General features: G+C 47.7%; 2 protein-coding genes across 4 annotated transcripts in view; one reads left to right on the plus strand and one right to left on the minus strand.

Annotated features, from left to right (window-relative positions):
• Positions 1-3,109: 3,109 nt before the first annotated feature.
• On the plus strand, positions 3,110-15,109 carry Mrap (melanocortin 2 receptor accessory protein). The gene is made up of 3 exons (XM_055614858.1): positions 3,110-3,442; positions 11,797-11,896; positions 13,342-15,109. Exons 1-3 carry the CDS (start codon positions 3,208-3,210, stop codon positions 13,517-13,519), a joined length of 513 nt encoding a protein of 170 aa, XP_055470833.1. The 5' UTR covers positions 3,110-3,207; the 3' UTR covers positions 13,520-15,109.
• A 346-nt stretch (positions 15,110-15,455) lies between these two features.
• Urb1 (URB1 ribosome biogenesis homolog) overlaps positions 15,456-16,258 on the minus strand; it is a 60,109-nt gene continuing 59,306 nt past the window's right edge. For all 3 annotated transcript variants that reach the window (XM_055614856.1, XM_055614855.1, XM_055614857.1), the window contains one exon: positions 15,456-16,055. In XM_055614856.1, the coding sequence (XP_055470831.1) occupies positions 15,877-16,055 (179 nt within the window). In that variant the 3' untranslated portion in view covers positions 15,456-15,876. The remainder of the gene's footprint in view (positions 16,056-16,258) is intronic.

The following is a 16,258-nucleotide window of genomic DNA, read 5'->3' on the forward strand; positions in this document are numbered from 1 at the left end:
AGATAGATAGATAGATAGATAGATAGATAGATAGATAGATAGATAGACAGATAGATAGAGAGGCAGTGTTGGCACATGCCTTTAGTCCCAGCACTCCAGAGGCAGAAGCAGGGAGATCTCTCACTTCCAGGCCAGCCTGGTCTATGGAGTGAATTCCAGGACAAGCAGGGCTACACAGAGAAACCCTGTCTCAAAAAAGAAAACAAAAACAATAAAACAAAAATTTGATTGCATTTAATTTAATACTTACATATGTAGACAAAGTAGATTGGTTGACAGTTACAACATTTTTGCAGCTTTTTAAAAATTTTATGGAAATATTTTGTCTGACTGATATTAATAAATTCTGATATAGGTAAATCATGGTCTTCGTCTAACATATTTTGCAAAGCACTCGGAGAAGTTAAGACAAGTATAGGAGTTAATTAAATATTTAGCAGGTGCTTAGTAGAATAGGTCAAAGTAAAGGGACTGAAATGACAACTGAAGACATAAAGCAACAGGCGTAGGGGTATTTACCAATTACCCTATGCTGTGTAAGGTCAGTGACTTATGGAGCAGCTGTCAGGCTCGGGGAGGCCACTCATTGGTAAAGTGTTTGCCTTGCAAGCGTGAGGACCTGAGTCCAACCCAAGTCAGAAAGTGCTCAGAGGTGATGGATGATGCAGGCTTGCAACCTCAGCCCTGGGGAGCAGACCCAGGCACCCCTGGGCCTACTGGCTGAGCTTCAGGTCAGTGAGAAACCCTCAGAAAATGAGGTGCACGGCCGTTGAGGGATGATACTCAAGATTGTCCTCTGGCCTACACACACACACACACACACACACACACACACACACACACACTTCTCACAACTCTGTGGATTGCCAATGTAAACCATGCTGGGGATGGAGAAGGGGGTTGGTGACCTTTGGGTTTAGACTGCTTCTTCACAGATCTGCGGCAGCAGCCTATCATGGAGGCCGCAGTGCCGCTGAGGTTTACTTGGGTCTCCACTGTGCAGTTTGCCTCTGGTCCCCCCAGGAGGCCAGCCACCGCCCTCAATGGGGCAGGAGAATGAGAGTGTGTCAAGCCTGGAACACGCTTGTGGGTTTTGTTCGTTGTTTTTCAGTTCTGAGAACTGAATCCCCACAAGGCCTTGTGGACACCATGCAAGTACTCTGCCACTGAGTCACACCCCGGGCCAACACAACCCCAGGTCTCTATTATCAATTACTCAAAACAAAGTCACAAGGACAACTCGTATCCAAGGGCTTCTTGCTGAAAAGAATCCAAATGCTCACCACTGTGGAAAATAATCTCAGTACTCCTGTAACACAACAGAGGACCAATGCTTCAGGCAACATGCTTACAAAAGAAGGGGGAGTGTAAAATGTACTGGGTTGCATTTTTTGATCACATACATGGGTCTTACAGGGAGTTTCTGAGTGGCCAACTCCCTTGATCTATACCTGGGATTATGCTTATGAGGTGATTTGTAGAGCCTGGGGACCTGTCAGAAGATCCAGTCATGTTAATAAGAGAACCGGAACTCTCAGCCCACACTTTAATGTCTGTGGAGGTTAGGCTAGATCTTGCCTAGAGACTGAGACCAGTCACCAGGACCAAATGATTTTATCCTTTACCTCTGTTCACTAGAACCCTGAGATCCTATACAAGGAGGCTGGGGCAGCCAGCAAGTGTGGGAAGTCCTGTGTGGGTTGGGAGTGGAGGTGGGGGTGAGGGGATGTATCTGGAGAAGGCCAGGACATTCCCTACCCCTGTCTACCTAATACCTCAAAATTGAGGGACGTGCCAAGTAAACCCCTTCATTTTCTTTACTTTTAGTCATGTGCGTTTAGCATCAGCTTTAGAGGTCACACAGCCAAGCAACACCCTCCTATGGCTTTGCTCTAGGCAACTCCTTTGAATTGTTCTAACAGTTGCCTAAGTTGTTGTTCAGAATTTGGAGGTTACTATTGTCTGTCCTCAGTGAGGGCTGACACGCTGACCCCTGGCTTGTTCCTGTGTGTGTTTGGAGGGTGGTGGTTTGATGTCAGAGAGCTGAAAATCACACCCTTGAAGCATACTAATATCACTATGTTCTGAACATGTGGCCTCTGAAGAGCCACGAAACTTGACCACCTATACACAGGTCACACACATCTCCATTATTCCTTGCCTCCGATGACCCTTTTCCCAAGTGCCAGTCCAGCCTGTTTCCTTACACCATCCATGTCCCTGCCCCCATCCTCAGCGCTGCAGAGTTGAGGCTTGGGTCTTCTGTGTCCTCACACTTGGCCACATAATGACTCTCTGCTGTGAAAACCACTTCCAATGACTGGCACACTCTGTAGGGTGCAACTAGGACCTGGTTTGGTAGCAACAGCCTCCGTCTGACTATACCTGACTAGAAGTTATCAAGTTGTCCAGAGTACACCTGTTGACACCTGGCAGTGGAGAACTGAAATACCTAAAAAGGAGGTGGGACAGAAGGAAAGGCCCAGGGTCAGTACATTACTCCCAAGGGCAAAATCCTGAAGTGTCTCACGCATTAGCTGCCAGTCCCAGCATCCTTCACATTCTCAGGTGCTGTGTAGGGATGATGCTGTGAGTGGGTAACCTAAGAGATTCCTCCTTATACTCAGTGTCAGCTGTGTGGGCCTTTGCACAGTATTTCCTAAGAGCTCGGTCCTGTGGGATGCTGACCCAGATAAACTGCCTCTTGGGTCTGAACAAATGCAGCTGGCCACCCAGCTGGCTCCGGAGGCTTGGGTAAAAGCTGGGGGCCACATTCAGCTGAGTCGCAGGATTTGGGGATTTTAGTTTAGGGGTTGTGCACACAACAGCGGTTGCATGTACAATGCCTGTCTTCAGAATCCAAGCCAGAGGTCTACTGATTGCTTAATAATACCAAGAACTGCCTCTGTGTAAGCCAAGGGCACAGGCAGGCATCCCTTGCAGTTTTAGTCACTTTTTATGTATCAGAGGCAAAAATGATGGCTCTCTAGCCCCTGCTAGTCAGTTTCTGCCTCCCAACTGATTTCCTGCCTAGTTCCTGGTCCATCCACGGAGAGGCAGGCTGGAGCTGAATGGGAAGCCTTGTCTCTAGCTGCCGGCTTTTCTTGCCTTGGAGTTTTGTTTTGTTTTTCTAGGAGAGGCAGGAACCAGAGGCCCTATAGGGGAACAGCCCTCTGACCTTCCAGCTCTGATAAGTAGGCAGGCCCCATGTCTGGAGACCCAGAGACAGGCCTGGGTAATTCTGACAGAAATAAGTTAAGCAACCTCGTCCCTGGGGCTCACTGGTCAGCTCCGGACATGAGCCTCTGGCAGACACTGGGCTCCACAGCCACAGCCATGGCCAACAGGACCAACGCGTCTATCCTGTACACCAGCTACGAGTATTACCTGGACTACATAGACCTCGCTCCTGTGGACGAGAAGAAGCTGAGAGCCAACAAGCGTAAGTTAGAACCTGGGAAGGCAGCCAGGCAGAGGCTGGGCTGAGCCTGGATGAGGTGATCTTGGCCTGGCAGCAATAATATGGCTGGTGTACACACAGATACAATGACTCAGGCATGGGGCTCAAACTCAGCAGTAAGGTTAGGAATTAACTTGACATAAAACTAAGCAGAATGTTCCTTTATTTTTAAAATTAATGTATTTATTTTATGTGCATTGGTGTTTTGCCTGCATGCATGTCTGTGTGAGGTTGTCAGATCATGGAGTTACAGACAGTTGTGAGCTGCCATGTAGATGCTGGGAATTGAACCCACGTCCTTTGGATCAGCAGTCAGTGCTCTTAACCACTGAGCCATCTCTCTAGCTCTGATTGTTTCTTTTAAAAATACATCTATATTTATTTAGGGGCGGGGGTGACATGGTACATCTGTGACGGTCAGAGGACAATTGGGGAAGTTAGTCTGTTCTTTCACTGTGAGCTTGGGAGCCTCCTTAGCCCTCTGGGCTCTCTCCAACCCAGCAGTGACCTTTTAATACGAATGAGCATGTGCACACACATCACACACACACACTGTGTGTATATATCACAATACATACATTACACACCACCACACACACATTACATACACATGCACACAAACACACACACACTTTTATGCTTTATTCTCCATTTGTTTGATTAGTGTATATTAATTGTATAAAATAATGGGTTTCCTTATAACATTTTCAGACATGAAGATAATGTAATTGTTTTTGTTTCTTTGAGAAAAGGTTTTATCATATAGCTTTGGCTCAGTTGCTACTCAAACTCACAGCAATCCTCCTGCCTCAGTCACTCAAGTTCTGGGACTGAAGGTGTGCATCACCATGGCCAACTATGGACTCTGATAATTTTCAGGCCCCTGTTACCCTCCCTCACCCACCACTCCTTCCCCCCTGGACCCTGTTTCCCCAAGTCGTTGCCTCCTATTTTCATGTCCTTTTCCTCTCGCCCTGTGCTGCTGGGGACTGAACCAAGAGCCTCCCTGAGCTCCCAGTCCTCTTTTGAAGGTAAATTTCTTGAAAAAGTTGCCTTTGTTTGAGGCTCCAATAAGCTGGGTAAGGTCCTTCAAGCTGCAGAGTTCACTTTTTCTCACTGTCCACATTCAGTTCTGGGAGATGTATTCCTACCACCTCTAAGATGTCTGTAGTAATCTCTGCTAAACTGCCAACAGATGTCCAGTCTCTCTGGCCTCAGAGCACAAACAAGCATGAGTTAATATCCATTTACTCATCTGCTTTCATTCATCTCTTGGGCAACTTGGCTCTTTGTGGATAATCTTTCCTGATCAGTCCCGCTATTTGGTCAAGGTCAAAAGTCAGCAGAGGAAATGTGCATACAGGTACAGCCCTGGGAGAGGCTGGGAAACCTGCCTCTGCCTACTCCATAAGAATCTCGGGTTCTGTGGCTATTTCCCTCACTACAGTCAGGTAATGTGTCTATCAGAAAGTAAATGGAATTTTTCAAAGGGATGGAATGATTTCCATTTGGAAGGGAGAAAACTGGTTATATAGCAGCTCAAAACAAACAAATGCTAGTATTTAGGAAAGTAAACAAAGGCTGGGCAAATCCCCCAGGACAGGCTTCTAGCATACCCTCTGCGATGAAGTTCCTGTTTCATTTCCAACTCGCAAGTTTCAAATGCAGGTGCTATCCATGTTCCCTGTGGACTTCCCTTGTTCCCAACACTACAGGAAGCCCTCTGTGGGGACAGCAGCTCTGCTGTGTGCTGTCTGATGCCAGGTAGAGAATGTGACGCCCAGGGCCAGGTTTTTGTACAAGTGACTCACAATTAGGAACACTTGCAGAGGGAGAAAGTGGCGGGTTTGAAAAATGCACCTACTGTCACAAGTTCTGACCTGAGGACACATGTTGGTCTGGACAAAATGTAGGTTCGACTTCAGAAAAGCTTTTTAAAACGAACACCACTCAGATGCAAAGCTCAAAGATATTCAGATCCTGCAACAGTTTTTGAGCGTGGAAGATGTCCCACTTCGTCACCACCAACTTTGTAAGGCTGCTCCACTGTTCTGAGCAGGACTCCTGGCCAGTGGGAACAAAGTCTGAGAGCTCAGCCTTCCCTGATGGCTGAGGTTCAACGCCTGGGACCCAGGGGGTAGAACAGAACTGACTACCACAAGTTGTCCTCTGACCTCCACACACACGCTGTGGACACACAAGAAATAAATGTAGCAAAGACTGTATTAATTTGCAAGCTGAAGGGGTGGCTCAGTGTTTAAAGCAAAAGCATAAGGACCAGAGGTTGGATCCCCTGAATCCACATAAACACTGGGTACAGCAGCCCAGATCTGTAATCCCAGAACTCCTATGCAAGACAGAAGGCAGAGATGGGAAGATATGTGGACACTCGTGGGCCAAATAGCCTGGGGTACACAGGAGCAACAAGACCTTGAACCAAATAAGGTAGAGGGCAATGACCATGCCCATCTGACCTCCGAATGTGCGCCGTGGCATATTCGGGCCTCCATGCTCATACCACACGCACATACGCAATGCCAGTTTGCCTCTCAAGTGCCCCAGTTTCTTAGGAGGTTATTTCTAACGATGTTGCAAAGGAAATCAGGACTGAGCCAAATGCTGTGGGCTGCCATATACCAAAAATCTGGTGTGATTCTGTTACAGGCACTTTACAAGGATGCCAACCTTATAGTTTTCAATGCAGTTCATGTCCTTCTCATGGAGATGTGCCAACACAGTAGAACAGGCAGAAGGGCTTTCAAAGAACCATCAGAGCTGGTGGGTTGATTTCCTCTCTGTCCCCTTCTTGGGGGCCAGCAAGGGGCCAGAGGAAGGAAACCAATCCTACATTCCACTCTTACAGAGACAAAGCGAATTATCCCAGTAAGATGGATCTCCAGTGACTGGCTGATGCAGTGAGATGGGGTGATTTCCCTCCGAGGAGAACTGGCTTTTATGCTCTGTTACCTCTCTCTAGGGCCCATGTCTCCTTCCCTGTAATTATGGGTTAGGAAGAATCTGTCAGCGTCCACACTGACTTCTGCAGTTGCCCTGCCACCTCTGGCAGCTTCAATAATGCTGTCTATTCACCTGCTGCTCCAAGAGCAGAACCACACCGTTAGTCACCCTCTTCCGAAAACAACTGGGGCTTCAACAAACACAAAACAGGGGGCTGTGTTTTACTCTCTTTTCACACGAGGAACAATCAATTTCAGACTCTGCCCACAATTTCCATGTCTTCAGCACACCCAAGCTATAAATCCCAAAAGTGACATTTAGAGAAAGATGTCACAATGTTTGCTTTGGAATAAACTTTCGTCAAACGGCCTTGCAGGGCATGGCCCTTGAATGATTGTTACTGGAACCCTTTGATTTGCAGCCAACTCTGGGTAACCATGGCACAGCCACTGAAACATCTCTAGAGAGAAGTGATGTGCAAGTGTTCAGGGTGATTTGTTTCTGGGAACTAGTTAGAAGAGTGCTCTGAATAGCTGATCAATAGATAAACTTAGGGGAAATCTCTCTTTGTGGTAGAATGGGAGCCGTCATTTGAATTTGTCATCGTTGTGGTCTGCTCCATGAGAAACACTGATGGCATCTCAGAGTTGGGTGGCAAGTTGGCACCACGAAATCCTCAGGAACTGGATGACAGCAAGCTCACTCCTCTGCCTTTCCTGAAACATGTCACTCAACCCCACAGTCTAGGCTTTGCTCATGACATCACAATCCATGGCTGAGCAGAAAAATGGAGTAAGGGAATAAGGAAGGATGCAAGACGTAGTAAGTCTAGCCATAGCTGGACAAAGACGCCAGGACCTAGCTGCAGGAGGGTGGCAAATGCAGCTTTTATCCCAGATAGCACTGAGCCCAGATGAAACAGGGACATTGAACAGACCCCAGGATTCATGACTAGTGCTCTTTGCCACAGTTACCTTTATTCAAACCCCACATTTTAGTGAGTCCAGAGGTCACTGTATCACTTGCCATAAAACCTTGACAAAAACAATAATCTTAGTTTTCCTTGGAAATCATAACCACAAGGAACAAGAAACCATGCCAGGGGATTATCCTGACACTTATTTTATTTGATCATCTGAGTACTTTATAAAAGGCACTATTTGTAGTCAAGCATAGAGATATTAAAAAAAAAAAAGTCTCAGAATGAGCAGGGTCATAAATAGGAAATAAAAGGGTCCAAATGCGAATCCCTGCCTAGGTTTTGCCACTTTGATATTCCCCAACAAAGGAAACCAAACAACAACTGCCAAAAAAAAGAAAAAACTAAGCCAGGTGGTGGTGTACACCTGTAATACCAGCACTTAGGAGGCAGCGTCAGGCAGATCTCTGTGAGTTCAAGACCAGCCTGATCTACAGAGTGAATTCCAGGGCAGCCAGAGATACACAGAGAAACCCTGTCTCTGAAACAAAAACAAAACCAACCAATCAGAAAGAAAGAAGAGAGGGAGGGAAGAAGGGAGGGAGGAAGGAAGAAAGGAAGGAAGGAAGAGAGAGAGAGAGAGAGAGAGAAAGAAAGAAAGAAAGAAAGAAAGAAAGAAAGAAAGAAAAAAACAAAAACAAAAAAACCTGAAGTTGATTTCCTACCAGAAACCTGAAATGTTAGCAATGTCAGGACAAAATCTAGTTCACTCACTCTTGCTCAGCCACAATGAAGCATGTTCTCTGAGGTGCTTTAATAAGCTTAAAACATACACTAAAGGTCCCGTCAGTGCCTGAGGTGCCGCTGGCAAGTGACAGAACTTTAAGAGGTGGGGCCTGGCAGATGGAGTCATTGGCAGTATGCCCTTGAAGATGATACTGGATTCCTGGACTCCTGAGCAACCAGAGACTGAAGTCTCTAAAACCATGAGCCAAATCACTAGTTCCCCTTTGAGGTTGTGTGTTTTGGGTACTTTGTTAGGGAAGCCCTCTAACATAAGGCGACGCCATCCATGCTTGCCATCCATTCTCTTAAGAGGCAGGGTCCTGCGATGATGGCCAAGCTGGTCCTGACTCCTCCATCAGTGCCCCAAGTAACTGGGAGAACGGTACGCAAGGCTGCACATGGCTCAGAGTCTGTTCTGGTGAATCTTCTGTTGGTGTTTGTTTCTTCACAGTCCAGAGTGTGAACTGGGAAGGGATGGAGAGGAGGAAGAAAGGGTGAATCAGACAGGAAAGGAGGGATGAAAGAGAAAACAACGGGCAGGAAGGCAGGGAGAGGAAGTTGGGGTCCTCCATGGTACTGGTTTCATTCTCAGTCCAGCCAGGGCCTCTTTGTAAAAACAAGGTGAGGGTGTGAGAACCTTTCTAGTACTGAAGGGTGGCAGTTCTTGTCTTTAGGACAAAGTGTTCTCTATGAACATTCAGGAACTTTCAACAGAAGAGGAAGAAACTATTTTTTCTTGGCTTTCCTTTTCAAAGGAACATGAGAGTGAATTCAGCATAGAATTTGACTAGTGGCTACTAATCCTCATTTTGGTCTAACAGAATTTAAATTCTACTTAATCCATAGGCAATGAGTTCCAGCAAAAGGCTGTCTCATTTCCTGCTCAGTATCAGGGATAAGGAGCAGGACTATGGCAGGCAGTTGTGAGAAGGAGGCTCTGGTCTAAGTACTGAAAGCTGTTTCCTTTGAGTAGCTGGTGGAACTTACTGAGGAGCTAAGAACCTCAAAGTTTTCATCATTTTATGAAGAGGAAAAGAGAGCATCAGTGTCCACAGAAATCAGAAATACCCATCTGGAAGAAAATCCCAAACCAAATTTTCATAAAGTATATGCTCATACCTGGAAGTTATGAAATAAACTGTTAACTCGACGGAGTATAGTCACATGGCAAGGTATGCTGAGAAAGCTGGAAGGCTCTTTTGAAAAGGATTTTACATAAACTGCCTATAGTGTGGTTGAGGGGAAGGGTTTTACGATGGATACGAGAGAGGAAGGACAGCCAGAGGCATCTGGAAGAGTCCAGAGCAGAGAAAGTAGGCTGAACATGGCCAGCAGAAGGGACATGGCCAGAGCTATCTGAGAGAGAGAGACAAAGATAGAGAGGGAGGGAGGGAGGGGAATAGCAGGGGACAGAGAAGAGAGAAAGAATAGTCAGAGAGGCAGGAGCAGAGCAGAGAGGAGAGTGAGAATAATTATAAGGAGAATGAGGAGTTGGGGGAGGGAAGCCTGGGAGCTAGAAGGAGTTCCAGGAGGAGGGGAGAGGAGCTGGGTGGTAGCACAGACTTTGCTATGGGTAACAGAACAGGTACTTGTGATATTAAGGCAGCCTGGAGGCTAGCATGAGCTTTGCTATGCTAATAAGCACCACAGGTAGCCATATGGCCCTTCTGCCAGAGGTACTGGAAAGGACTCCTTTTGGCAGATGGCAACTACTTTCACAAGCGCCTGAGGAATGCTGACTTTTATCTAAGTCAGAAAACCCTCCTATAGTCCAGGCTGAGTTCATTTCTGGATATTTGGACTGCCTATGGGGGGTTGAAGAATTGGAGTTTACGCTGGACCTGACATCTTTCAGTTTAGGATATCCACTATGACCTCATTTCCCACATCCCAGGACCCCAGAGACTCCTTAAACTGCTTCATGTTTCTTAGCTCACAGAGAGAAAAGGAGAAGACACAAGGGCCATCTTGGGTCTTGTCTTTGATTCCCTGGTGTGTAAGTGCTGTAAAGTATTGATGTATCAAAAGGCAAGGGCTTGTGTTCGTTTCTCTCTCTCTCTCTGTGTGTGTGTGTGTGTGTGTGTGGTGTGCAAGCGCACATATGCCTGTGTAACCAGAGTTCAAGGTTGGGCATCTTTCCTCAATCACTCGCCACCTAATTTTACTGAGACAAGTCACTCATTAAATGTGAAGCTCAGCAGCTCATCAATTGACCTGGCTGATCCGCCAGTGATCTCTGAGGATCCACTTGTCTGAACCCCCTAACCCCCAGCAATAGGGCTACAGATGAGCACCTGGCTTTCCCAAGTACCCCTGGGGTCAGAGCTTCAGGTCCTCTGTACAATAGGCTCTTGACCAGCTGAGCCACCTCCACTGTCCTAAGCCTCGTTTTTGATATTAACTGTTACAGTCCAAGGTCTACTTTTGCAAATCTCTGTTTACCTGTCTGGGTCGTATGAAGCAGAGAGGGCATGTTCTTTTCAAATATGGCCAGCACTATGTATCTGCAGATTGAAATGATCTGAAAAACAACTGGACATGTATTGAGAATGGGCAGACCTTATGGGCAGAACATAGCAGCTGTTTGTTTGCGTGCAGCCAGGTCAAGCTGGGTCTAGAGAATCACCCGGAGATGATTTACAGTTGTCCCAGCACCACGAAGGCTACATGCACACAGTGTGAGCTCCCATCAGGAATGCCATTATTTCCACCCAGAGCCCCACTTCCATCTCCATTTAGAGGACTTACACGCCTCTCACACCTCAATCGTTTCTCTGGATGGCTGCTCGTTTGTAAAGCTGTCGTGAGTTTTGACACAGCATGTGAACCCTTTGTGCTAGCTCTCACATCTGTGCAGCGCTACAATTCACACCACAGAAGGCTGCACTGCACGGCTGTGTGCTTAGTAAGTACTTGCTGGGTTACTGTCCTTCAACAGTCTCTGTCACAGATTCTCCCAGCTTGGGCATCTTATTCTGAGGCCACCCTGTTGTTCTCATAGCTATAGGTCACCACCCCCAAGCCCCCATAGCAAAGTTCCCCAGTCCCTGCCAAATGATCCTGACCTGGAGCCTCAGAGACAAGGTTCTACACAGGGATGGAGGAAGCTAAGCATGTTTCCTGGTTTCCATGTGCCCACACCCACACATATGGTGCTGGCTATAACAGTGTCTGTTACTTCTCTGCCTGAGAGAGAGAGTGTAACTAGCCAGTTCCACCTCCAGGTACCAGGCCCCATTCCACAGGGTCAAGGACCTTGACCTCCAACAGGGCCGAATGACCCTATGAAGCGCTCCTAGGTTGCTGAGAAAGGGGTCCCTGATGCTCTTCTTCCCGGGGCCTGTCACCAAGGCTCAGCAAAGGTGTCATTACATGGGGCTTCACAAAATGAGAAAAGATATCATAAAATCACCACTCAGCATTCTTTCTTCAGGCAGCAGCGGCTGCCAGAGAAAGCTCATGGACAGCCCCGAGATTCCATTTAGTTTGCAATCAGCTGAGAAAAAGCTGCTCACACACTTTCCTTTCTTCCTAAGAAACCTTCCTGATCTTTACAGCTAGAAGAGACGCCACCTCCACTGAGGTGCTGGCTCTGTGATGCGTTGTCCCCTGATTTCTTGCTAAGGCCGTTCTGCTGTCAGGCTGACACGGCTGATTCTGTTCCTTCTTGCAGATTCCATCGTCATTGCCTTTTGGGCGAGCCTGGCTACTTTCGTGGTGCTCCTCTTCCTCATTCTGCTCTACATGTCCTGGTCAGGCTGCCCACAGATGAGGTAAGTAGGAAGGCAGGTGCTGGGACAAATGCAGATGCTAACCGGTAGCAGTGCAAGGCATCCGCGCAACGGGACAGTATCCATTCATGCAAACCACAGAGGAGCAGCCAATGGCCTCACAGTGACAATCAGTACACAGAGGCGTGGTTCCACACGTTTGTGTGAGTACAGTCTGTGATGTCTGCACAGACCACCTGGTAACCCACTTCTCGGCATGTGTCATCAGCAAGCCATTCATGGCTGTCTTTCAGAAACATCCTGCTGGGTGCAAGAAGCCAAACACAAAACCACATATTCTCATTCCCTTTATGTGAAATTTCTAGGCCAGGCCAGAGACAACGGGGAATCTGGTAGTAACCTAGGGCTTGGGGGAAGGCAGATGAAAGAAACTGCTAATGGGTTCTCTCGGGATGATGTCATTATTTTAAAAGTAGTGTGGTGACAGATGTACACTGATAAGCACACTAAAGAGCACTGGATAACACCTTACACGTATGGATTGTGTAACATAAATAAAACTGTGCCAATTAAATGCTGCTGATGAGCTCACTAGAAACACAGGACCCTAGCTGAGGCATCTCTGGTCACTGTCTCTTGGCCAGTTCCTGCTGGGAGCTCCAAGCCATAAGTAAAGCTAGTTCACTATATGCAGGTTCTCTGGTGCTGGTAACTGACCTTCTAGATTATTCTGTCCTGTAACTGCTGCCCCAGCTTTTGAAACACAGAAGCAGAGAGACCTCTGAGTTTGAGGCCAGCCTGGTCTACATGCAGTTCTAGCCCAGCTAGGGGTATGTATGTATGTTTGTGTTTATGTGTTGGGGGGGTGCACACATGTGCACATATATGTATTAGTGACTAAAGAGATGGCTCAGCACTTGCTATTCTTCCTGAGGACCCAAGTTAGGTTCCCAGCACCCACAGTGGGAAGTTTATAACCGCCTGACACCCTGATACCCTTTTCTGGCCTCTCTGGGCGGCACACACTTAATGCTCGCACACATGAGCAGGAGGACAACCCCCCCACCCCAAGGTGAGAAAATAGGAAACAAAGGGCTCGCACAGATCTTGAAGGGCTCCGGCCTCATTATGTTAGCATTGGAGGATGGTTCTGCAGCTTAGCCTACCCCTGGCCCCTGCAGCCATGTTCACTGTCTCTAGACCTCCTGGGCCTGGATATCCAGAGAAGAGATTTCTTAGATAAAGACAGGTAGTGTGGCCATGCAACAAACTGACTCAGGTACGTGGCTGGATGCCTGAGGAGAGATGAACACAGAAGCAAGAGCTGGCACTGAAGGAAGAACTCACGACCTGGCTCCCAACGAGACCCTCTGGCTCCCTGGCTTCTGCACAGGCTCATGGCAGGGAGGCACGGGTAGGCCCACCAGCTCAGAGCTATTTTCTAGCCAGTCCCTTTGATGTTTGCCTCTTGTTTGCTCTATCCACAGGCACAGTCCTCAGCCCCACCAAATATGTCCATGGAGTCACAGCCTGAACCTCCCCTTTTGCCTCCGGAGGGTCTCCCTGCAGACAACAGGGGAGCCAGGAAGCAGAACAGACACAGACCAATGGTCACAGCAGGAAAGTCCCTCTGCCTCATGCCCTGCACCCCTGGATCTCCCCTAGGACCAAGGTTCAGGATGGAGGTCCCCAGGGCACCAGCTGACTTCAAGAATGGGCAATGTGCAGTGGTGAGCCTGAAGACAGAACCTCTCAACTCTAGAGCCAATGAATCCAGCGAGCCAATCATGGCCAAGAGAACTAGGGAACTCAAACCAACCTGGACAGCTATGTCTTCCTAAGGCCATTTACAATGGTCTTAAATGTAGCAAGAAACTGACCAGCTGACAAAGCAGGTCCACAAGGACGACCATCACAGACATTAATAGTCTGGCAAGGACGGAGAAGCTGCCGTAGACATAGCTGATGCAGTTGAGCATGCCTAACCCGCTTGCTGCTTACATTTGCTTGGGATGCATAGGAAAATAAAACATGAGTCAGGATAAAGAATATTAAGCTTTGCTTTGCCTCTATCATCCCTTCTGTCTGAGTACACTTGGTATACACTGTGAGGATGCTGAGATGCCTGCTGACCTTCCCAGGCTGGCTCAGCTGGATCACATCCCTCAGCCTTTCAAGATAGAGCCTGAGGAGCTTGTCAGAAGCAGGGCCTGAATCTGGGGAAGCCAGCCTACAGCACTGTCCAAGAACGTCTCAAAGCTAGCCAGTAGCTTCCCATTTCAGATGCTGCTTTGTGGACTGTGGCTCTGAGAGCCTGAAACAACGAGGTCTCCAGTACCGCTGGCCCTGGCTGAATACAGAAGTACTAGGCCCAGAAAACCGGTAGGCGACCAACAAGCCTACAGTCAGGGTTTATTCTTTAATAATGACTTTCCCTTTTCACCATGGTGTTTCTGCTAAGGCAGCCTCTTGGTACTCAGGGGTGGGGTGATGCCAAACCTGGATGAGCAAATCCCTTCTATAAAATGGAACCATATTTGTATTCGGCCTACTTGTGGCACACTTTCGTCACCTCTAGACTCCCATCATTACAGTGAGAAAGTGAGGTATGAGGTGACTGCATCGCTTACAGAACAAGGAAATCTCTGCAGGTCGGTACAGAGGTAATCCGTTTAGTGTCACAGAGGTGGACCGTAGGTCTAGAGGGCTGGCTGTATAGCTCAATGCCATGCACAGAAGACCCCGGACCATCCACTCTCTGATCCTCGCATGCATGAGTGTCAGTTGTGGTCTCACCAAAGTTGGGGGTGATGAACTGATCAGAAAGATGGAGAGCTTGGGTGCTGCTTGGAGTCACTGCCACCACCACCAAACGCAGCGGCTAGCTCCCACGTCTCTACTGTGAACTGGACACAGACCATGCCAGGAGAGTGACAGGAAGGGACCATGGCCAGTGACTTCTCACCATAACCTACCCTGGGAGCTGGCGCCATCGGAGCACCAGCATGTGACTGTTGATTGCAGTGACCTCACCTCAGCTCAGCTCACCAGGGATGACTGAGGACCGGAGCTTGTAATGGGCTGTGGAAACTTGCTGGGGTCTGGCATCCCACTTCTTTGCTTTCAGAGGCCTGCTGTGGGGACATGACCCTGATCCTGTCTTTCCAGCTAGTATCCCTTTGCATGTCAGTCAGAGGTGCCCATAAAGTAGGACAGTCTCAATAAACCACAATCTACAGGTGGCTTTTCACTTCACAGTCCTCAGGCTTCATGTCTGTTCTCTGCAATTGAAGGTGTAGGACCCCTGTCTTTATAGAAGATGACACACAGATGCACATAAAAGTGTAAACGTTTAAGTCAAAACCAAGCCATTCTCAGTACTACATGCACCACACAAGACAAACCCAATCACTAGCTCCTGGTGGCACATCAAACACAAGCAACCAGTGCATACTCATCTGTAAAATCATGAAATGTCATACTGACCTCTACCAGAGACAACCTCTAGTAACAGTGAGCCATAAACATTAAATTCTGCCATAAAACGCAGGTCTCTGGAATAAAAGCAGTTTGTAAAATGAAAGCGAAGTACAAAAGTAACTCACAAAAATAGCTATTTATTATCAAAACATTATAGAACTCAAAAATCTGTTTTGAAATATAACTTAAAAAAATAGACTGTCTTCCCAAAGTAGAGCTTCATACCTTAGGGACTTCAGTATAGCTTCACACGTCCGTCATGCACACCAGAAGACTCAAACACCATGAGTCCATTCTGTACTTACGAGCACTGCTTAGCCCCTCTCCCAGGAGAGGGGATTGAAGCTCTCTGAATCCTGCATGGGCCTTGTGGCCTGGCAGTGCTCCAGTCACTACAATTCTGACTACAAGGTCAACACGTGGCCTTCCTTGTTGGTCGGTTAAATAAAGTCCTCTTAGCTTTTCTTGTTGGAAAACAGCTGAATGTATCAGTTCACGTCTCCCAAGCTTTCTGGAACCTGCTGGGGCACAGCTCAGGAGTGTCAAGCTTTGGCTGCGGAGCTCATGTTCCTGCACAGCAAAACAATGGCCTCCGCCTCATCATGTGGCACATCCTTCGCAGCTTCACAGACCATTTGGATGTGAGCAAGAAAGGTGTCTGGCCGCTGGGCCCCCAGCCAGATGTCCTTAATATACAGGGACAGCAGGAATGCTGTGGGAGCTGGGGAGGAGTTGGACAAGGCCATTAGAATGTACACTTGCTCAGATGGAAAGCAAACCACCCCCCTACAATGCACCAGGGCTTTGCACTGTTATGTCTATGGTTATTATGGGATACAGCAGTCCCTTGTTTAAGTTGCTGTCAAGGTACCCTCTGCTCTGTAGGGTGGAATGTCCTTGAGGAACCTCAAAGTTCTATGGGTG

This window comes from Psammomys obesus, unplaced genomic scaffold (assembly GCF_907164565.1).
Source record: "Psammomys obesus unplaced genomic scaffold, mPsaObe1.curated_primary_1811, whole genome shotgun sequence".
NCBI lineage: Eukaryota > Metazoa > Chordata > Mammalia > Rodentia > Muridae > Psammomys > Psammomys obesus.